Source organism: Erithacus rubecula (assembly GCF_903797595.1).
Source record: "Erithacus rubecula genome assembly, chromosome: 5".
NCBI classification, from domain to species: domain Eukaryota; kingdom Metazoa; phylum Chordata; class Aves; order Passeriformes; family Muscicapidae; genus Erithacus; species Erithacus rubecula.
In genome coordinates this window covers 55,720,544-55,728,811 of record NC_136687.1, presented here as the reverse complement: position 1 = coordinate 55,728,811, position 8,268 = coordinate 55,720,544, and the positions used below count along the sequence as shown (strand labels likewise).

The window sequence follows — 8,268 nt, the reverse complement described above, 5'->3', positions numbered from 1 at the left end:
TCCAGGACTGAAAGCAGACAGTTACCTGCCAGCTACACATAGATGACAAGGCAATTGAAAAATAGTCTGCCCCACTTGGAGGTACATCTTCATTTTTTAAAAAAAGTCACTTACTGAAAAGCAAGTTGGTGATTTGTCTTATATCCTGGACCTTTTTCAACCCTTGCCAGAAAATGATAAATTATTGAAGCATATTGTACAGTAGCAACTCTATTTGTGTGTTCTGTCATGGCTTCTGAAGTGCTTAATGTGGAAAGGTTAACTACTGACTGCAAAATAATTTAGAATTATTTCTTAATATTAAAAAAAAACAGTAAAATTAAAAATTTGCAGTTCAATTTCTCTTTCTTTGGTAACTGGCATGTTACTATTCCCTGCTTGCATCAGAGCTACTGCTACTTGGGAAGAATAGGACAATATTATATTCACACAGTTGTCTTCTGTTAATCCATCCACAACTGGAAATACTTTTGTTCCTGGAGGCATTATAAACTGTTCAAAGAATAAAGCCAGATTTCAGAAAGCTTATGTAAAAAAATTGGCTCAGTAACCTTACTATGAGGTACATAACCCTAACTTGTAACTTTGACATGTAGAACAAGAAAACATTCTGAGTGTGTAATATTGAGTGCAGGAACATTCCTGTGTTCCTAACACTAACAGCAAAGGAGTATCTGAATTTTCAGAGGTGGTTTGGGGTTTTTTTTCTTGGCTGACTGCATGTAAAAGGAGAAAATATACTTTATAAACTGGAATAAGTATCCATGTAAAATTGAGCTAGATTTACTCACTGTGATTTGATTATTTGGGAGCATTGCCGCAAAGTACACACAAGTTCCCTCTCTGCTGCTGGCTCAGGGGCTCCCCCTCCCTAATGCATACCCCATACTCTAATGCACTTGTTCTCACTTCTGGCTAGACACAGAGAATAGAGATTGTGCCAGGTTGTGGGAGGAGTGGATGGGAGGAAGAAGGAACTGGCTGGAGAGGACACATGTGGCATGTTTACAAAAGCTTTCAGCTTCCTAGTGTGTTTTCAGGAGCAGATTTAGGTATTAGTTAAAATTGCTTTTTACTGAAGAAGTCCATTGTGTTTGGTAGAGAAGCACAAGAAAAAGGTCACCCCAAGCAGAGGAAGGGTGGGGGGTACACAGGCAGGAGGTGAAGTAGCTACTAGGCTGTACTGACATACCAACTGAGAGCTCTTCACCTCTGACTGACTTCCTCAGCTGGCACAGAGCTTTCTTTTCACCCTTAAGGCTTTTCTTCCATTTGATTCAATTCTTTCCCCACCCCTAACTGTTGAAGTGTCACTATTATGTCCCTTGATTCAATCCACAATTCAAGATTTTTTGGACAGCTGAACTTTTTAGCCGATGACTCTTACTAGACTGGCATTTAAAGCTGACCCTGTTTTTTCCAAAAGGCACAGGTCATTGTCACCAAACCATTAGCATTTCCCTTCCACCATCTGTTAAAACTATTGTTTTGCCATCAATACAGGGCTCTGATTTGCAACTACCCCATGCCTGCTTACCTTCCAATCAGTATTTTTGTAAGTGTTAGCATAATTAAATGAGCTGTTGCTTCAAATTAGTCTTGCAGCACTATTACATGCTTCTCTTTTTATTTTTTTTCTGTACAATGGAACAAAGCAATGCTTTAGAACAAAAACATTAAGGCAGCTTACACTCACGTTTACATTTATTTAAAAAAATACTTAAACACTTGTGTATTTCACCTGTGGATTTTGAACTACAAATCAAATAGGGCTCATCACTTCAAAGATGTTCCCAAGTACAAAAAAACAGCCTCCTTCTGGCATCTTCACATCCTCCTCTTCTGGGTGCTTATGTACAAAACTGTGAAAGAGAAAGTGGCACACAGAAGAGGGCTCTGGTAAATAACATGCAGAAGCTTTTTTATTTAAAACATCTTATTTCCACGGCTTGTAAATCAATACTGTAATAAATCCCATTCAGCACAAACAAACCCAGGCAAACTTTAAATCCAGGTTTCAAAAAATGCCATTAGCTCTAAGCATTATGTATTACTTTGGTTCAGTATTTATTTTATTCATAGCTCAACTATGGCCCAGCAGATGTAGGTTGAATGGAGCAGGAACAAAAGCAGTGCCCTGCAGTATTCCTGAGGGGAGCAAGAGAGCTCCTCAGCAGCAGAATTACAGGTGTCAGACACTAATGCTGTGATCTTCCAATAAAAGCTGGAAATCCCAAGCAGTTAAGGCAAAGCTAATGATTAGTTATGAAGGAACAGACATCTTCCTCCTGCTTGGCTGATGGTATCTGCAGAACAGATCCAGTCACAACATAACATGATATTGTGCTCCTAAACCTGCTAATGTCTACAGTTCTCTGTTCAGCCTGTTCTTGAGCCTTCTGCCTCTCACCCATTTGTTTTAACTTTCATAACAGATTATTTCCTTAATTGATTCTAAAGCTGTAATGTCACTCCATTCCTTACTGTAACAGTCCAAATGCCTTGTAAAAAGCAAGGGTTGGCCTCGTTTCAAGGATTATTTTTCCACCCAAAATGTTCTTTTATACTGGTGCCACATTCTCTTTGACTCTTCTTCTAACATGGGATTTGGTGCTTGTGTCTTTTTATTCCATCCCTTCTTGTTGATCTCCATTTTCTTCCCAAGCAACTTGGTCAAACTCTGCTTCATTTACCTCCTCTACAAGTCTCTTCACATCCAACTTGTGAACCTTTTCTATTTTTAGATACTCCTCTCCCTGGCATGTCCTGCTATTACAGCCTGATACCAGAGAGTCATTTCAGGAGCCTGGGATTGTCCTTGAAGTGCACTAAAATCCATCTACTCCCCTTGGATATGCAAAGGCTTGATATTAAAGCATGAGTGATTCTTTTGACTCGTGGTAAAATCTTTACTCAAAAGATGAAAATAGCCTCCAGGACTAAGGATAAGCATTCCTTCAGTCCTGGAAAACTGCTTTACCAGAAAATATTTGTGTTACTGTAATATAGACTGTATGCACTGTAGCATAAATTTATGCAGTAGCTTGTCTAAAAAACACAAACTCTTATGATGCAGAGGTCATCTAAGCCTGTCAAACAGTAGAAAATAAACTCCAAGAAGGCTAGAAAAGAGCATGCTTTTCTAAATTAACTTCCAAGTTCAGAGGAAAGAAGGACCACAGGAATGCAGAAAAGCACAGACCCTGGAAAGTAAAACTGTAAAAAGCAAACATTGTAAAGATTTCCAAGAAAGAATATTAGTTTTAGGCTTACAGCAGCTTACTTACACCTCAGCCACCCCTCAAATTCAGAATATCAAACCACAATTTTCTAATGTGCAGTAACAGAAGGAGTAGGAATTACCATTATTTCCTCGGATAAATGCATCCCCATACTTGTTCTTTAACTGTCCATTTACATATTCCTCAGTCTGCTCCAGAGCTATGTTCATATATCCATCCAGGCAAGCCAGGACACCTGAAAACAGCAGCAGTTTAAAAGAGAATCAGCTTGAATTTATTTTATAATTTAAAAAAATGCACTCTGTTTGAATAGTATAGGAAAAAACCCCACCCTGTATCCTTATAACAAACTAAAAACCCAAGCATGGGCAGATGTCTTCAAAGAATTCAGCTGGGAGTAAGGAATCCCAGGCACTCTGGTAGCAATGTTGGTGTAAGAGTTGTGGGAGTTAAAAAAAGAAGTTAAGGCATTATTTCAAAAGATGGACAATTTCCACTTTGAAAGTTTAAGCTGTCCCTTCTCACTTGTGTTTTAAGCACACACCAAAAAGCCACTTGTGACATCAAGTGTAACTGGATAACCTAAGGACAAAGCTATGTAAACTATGTTGTCAAGAAAAACTTTTTGAAGGATATAGCTGCAAACCAATGCTTTTAATACAGGACAGCATACACACATTTATCCTAATGCTTACAGAGCCAAAATAACACTGGCTGCAAGTCTCTGTTTTGATATCAACAAAATCCTACATATTTTTCAACAAAGGCCACTGGAATCTTCCCACAAAAATAAAATTACACTGCTTTTATAATGCAGTGAAAGAAAAAAAATCTGTCATTTGTAATGTTAGATGATTTTTTTGGATCAGGAAAGTACACATTTTAGTAGCATGTAGATAATACAGCTTTTTACATGTTGTTTCATCTTCCTCTTGCATGTGGGTTTTCCTGACTTCATCCTCATACAGGCAATACTACTTAAATAATTTTTTCTTCTCTTGGAAAAAATCTAGTGATTTACCTAGCAGTAAAACTTGAAATATAGTATATTGGCTATATTTATGAAGAGGGAGAAAACTCAGGACATAATCTCATTTTTCAGAAGTGTTACTGCAGGATCTTCTAGGTAATAATCAGGAATTCAACTTGTTATGGCTTAAATATTACTATTTTCCTTTCTGTTCTTCCCTCCTCTGTTTCCATGGACATAGGAAAAACTGCTCACAAAGTGCCAGTAAATGCACCAAAAAGACCCAAACCAATGTAAGGATCCTTTTCCAGTCTAGTAATCCTGAGGGATCCACACAACTGAAACCAAAAGTGTTTTTCCAAAATTAAAATGGAAGCATGTGGATTGATCTGAGCTACAACTCAGTAAGCCCTAAATGCAGTATTTTCAAACTGTTTTGTTCCCAGAGTTGGTTGTTTCATTCTCTTCCTCCTTTTCTTTGTGTTTATTCTCACACCATTAATGGCATCAAATAATATCACTGTCCACCCTAGCTAGCAATTTATCTGTTTGTAGAGATGGTTTGATGTACATATCCATATTTACACACAGAAACCATACATTAATGTATCCCTGATTGTTTCCCAGGGCTTCCTGCCTTGAATATTTGCAGCACTTGGCAATGGTTCAAGACATTTCAGTTACACATCACCACTTGCACGAGGCCATGTTAGTGTGTATGGAGCCTCAGAGGGTGGAGGCAACAAAAAAAATCAGTAACACAGCCTGGGGGAGAATCTGGACAGATCTGCAAGTACAGCCTGAGATGCTGTTCTATAAATGTTTGGCTTTTACAACTGGTGGTCACATTTCTGCAGAAAACAAAGTGCATGTTTTTCAAATAATACTACACAGATTTTCTGCCATGAGATTAAAGGAGTCCAGGGAAATAAGGAAGGGAAGTGAGGAAAAAATCCAGTGACAAATAAGGGTGTTCAAGGAACTCTTGTTCAATTAATGCAGTGTCTGATCGTAGGCACATTAAACCAGCTTTGCTGAGGGGAAGGTTGAGTAGTTCACCTACAGCATTTACAAATGGATCTTACCAAGGGAAAGGTAGCAATGGTCCCCAAGAAAATAGGAAGTGCAGCAAAACCCAAATCTGGTTTGGTCCTGCCTTGTGGGCACCCTCAAGGAAATTATGACTTGATTTAAATGACTTCAATGAAATCTCTCTACACTTTCCTGCACTAAAGAATTTACAGAGAGGAAGTGAACTTTTTAAGCCCCCAACCCCACCTGAAGTGCTCAGACAATGTGGTTCTCAAAGAAATGAGAGCTGCAAATTTTGTCAGCTGAGCAACACTGAAGAGAAGGAAGTAATAAGAAGCCATTGCTTGCTCTGTCAGTGAACAGTAACAATTTAAAACTGCCATAGCACAAAGATTCCTTGTCAGAGCATAAATAAGTTTCCTCTCACAAGTGCCAAGCTAAGCTATTTGAAGTAAACTTCTCTCAAGAAGGGATCTTTTGCAGACCCACAATGTTTAAGTCATTATAGAATAAAATTTCTTAATTGAGCACAACAGAACAGACATGATTAGTTTTGATTGAGTTTGGATACTACTACAAAAATTGGTCAGGTTGATACTGTTATCTAAATGGGAGCAGGACCAGGATATTTCACTGCACAGAGAAGTTTAATTTACAGGTTAACAAAAAGCTATAACCCTATACACATGAAGGTATATTGACAGACTGAAGAAATCAGGAATAAAATTGATGGGCTGTTCAAAATGAAGTTGGCAAAAGCTACACTAAATTTTTTCCTGTATTTCTGTGAATCTTGATCCAACACAGATCTAGGCAGTTGTTTAACCAAGAATGTCAGAAATGCTTTCATCCATTGTGTAAGAATTATATTATTATTATATGATAGCATAGTTTACTCTGAAGCTTTCCTGGATCAAGGTCTGTATTACATCTAAATAGAGAACAGAAAGGCGAAAAAAAAGTCTAGTTCCAACAAGGGGTGTTTTTTTGCTGTTTCAGCAGTTGTGATTCCAGACAATCATTCCAAGTGTCAGTTTAGAAACTCAGAATCACCCAGTTTAATCACCTGTGACCAAGGACACTAATGATTTAGATCAATAATTTTTATCTCTAAACCCACTATTATTACCCCTCTCTTTATCACTTTCTCCAGAACTGATTTTCTATTTTCACTGTCACCATTCTGAGATCTCTGTTCTCATACACCATGATTCTGGATCACACTGTTTTTCTTTTCAAAATCAATGCATCTATTCCAGCCTCCTCAATGAATTACTTTACTCACTGTGAGAGACAGATGGAGAACTTACCTCGATAATCTACTCCAGAATTTAATTTTACAACAACTGGCCTTCCAATGATTTGTTTTAGGAAGTCACTGGGGGTTTGTTTCCGTAGACTCATCTTGATCTTCTCTGACACACTGAGAAGTGAAGAGCAAACATTAGGAAAAGAGATGTACTTCCATGTTGTTTTAAATACTCTGTACATCAGATCCCTGAGAACAAGAAAATATTGAAGGAGATGAAAGCAAAACTTTTAAGGGTTGAGGTGGGGAGACCTCCTATAGCCATTGCATTAAACTTTCCCTTTGGCATTTTTGTTACTTCTGAAAGTATTATTAAGAATCCTTTTTTTGCCACACTGTGCATCTTTTAAGTTTCAACAGTGCCAAAGGCCTCATCATCCCTAAAACCTTTTGCTAAAATGGTTTTAGAGGGCTAAGCCATAAATAGGCGTTTCGTGTCTTTAGGGACAGAGGGACAGTCCATCCGTGCTCTATACACGGAAGTCCGTGCGGGAACAGCAAGAGCAATTTTGATCTCAGCTCACAAACAGAAGAAAAGCACAAATTTAAAAGCATGCCTTCAGATAGGAAAACAGGCTAAGTTAAGGCTTGTGATTAAATTAGAGAGGAAAGATGCTGTGATTCAAAAACGCAGCAGGCGCACCCAGTTTGGTGCAAGACCCCTCTGTCAGTGCTCGCCTGACTTCTGCTCTAACATCGCTTTGTTCTGCGTTTTAAGCCAAAGGCAGAAAACACCCGCGCGGTGCCGACTTCATTTCGCTGCTTTCTGGGACAAATCGCAAAGGGCAATTCCAGCCGTGAATCCAGTGATCCTCACTGCCACCAGCGATGCTGGCGCCCCAGGGCTGTGTCCCTTTCCCGGACCACACACGCGTTCGGAGCCGCTCCCCGCGCGTGGAACCCTCGCGTTCAGCCCAGCCCCAGCGCCCCGGGGACGGTCCCGGCCGGAGGGCGCGGCTCCGTGCCGAACACCAAGGCCAGCACAGGCAGGGCCCCGGCCCGGCCGCACTCACCGCCCGCCGCCGCTGCCGGCGCTTCCCGCGCCCTTCCCGGCGCCCCCGCCCGCGGCCGGCCCCGCCCCGCTACGGCGGCCGGGCGGGACAGTCTGCGCAGGGCCGGAACGCGGGGCGCGCCCTCCTCCGGCCGACCCTTGGCGCCGCGCCGGGGTGGGCGGCGGGCCCTTCACCGAGATAAGGGCGTTTTCTATGTCTTGCTTAGGATTCCGCAGCAAATAACACCCCATCGCAGAGAAATCTTCCAGGAAAAAGATGTCTGGTGGAAAAAAGCCCCACAGGATCAGTTAAGTGGGGAAAGGCCTCAGGGACCACCGAGTCGAACCTGTTAGCCAGCATCCCCCCGTCAGCCAGACCGCGGCACCGAGGCCGCATCACCCGCTGGCATGGTGAGCCACCACCTCCCCGAGCAGCCCGTTCCAGTGTCTGAGCACTTTTCCTGTGAAGGAATTCCTCCTAATATCCAACGCTGTCCAGTATATTATTGTATTCTACTCCAATGGGACCCTGTTAATTCCCGAATGACCTTGTTCTTGTTGGAGACATGGTGAGCACCTCACAGGCATCCTGTCCAGGACCAGACAGGAAAGTGCTGAAGGTCATTTCATAGGGGAATCACTGAACATAGAAACACAAGAGATTTTTTTTTAAAGTCATCTGGAAATAACTTGGCACAAGAAGAAACTAACTCACCTTCTACTC

General features: G+C 41.0%; 1 protein-coding gene across 2 annotated transcripts; it reads right to left on the bottom strand.

The window, feature by feature from the left end:
- Positions 1-1,686: 1,686 nt before the first annotated feature.
- Positions 1,687-7,607, bottom strand: LSM6 (LSM6 homolog, U6 small nuclear RNA and mRNA degradation associated). Of its 2 annotated transcripts, none has more exons than XM_079306946.1 (4): positions 7,567-7,607; positions 6,555-6,667; positions 3,364-3,477; positions 1,687-1,862 (listed from the first exon to the last, which is right to left on the bottom strand). In XM_079306946.1, exons 2-4 carry the CDS (start codon positions 6,646-6,648, stop codon positions 1,828-1,830), a joined length of 243 nt encoding a protein of 80 aa, XP_079163072.1. In that variant the 5' UTR covers positions 6,649-6,667; positions 7,567-7,607; the 3' UTR covers positions 1,687-1,827. The 2 variants fall into 2 exon arrangements, with proteins under 2 accessions (XP_079163072.1, XP_079163073.1); XM_079306947.1 differs by lacking the exon at positions 7,567-7,607 and adding an exon at positions 7,371-7,387.
- Positions 7,608-8,268: the final 661 nt, after the last annotated feature.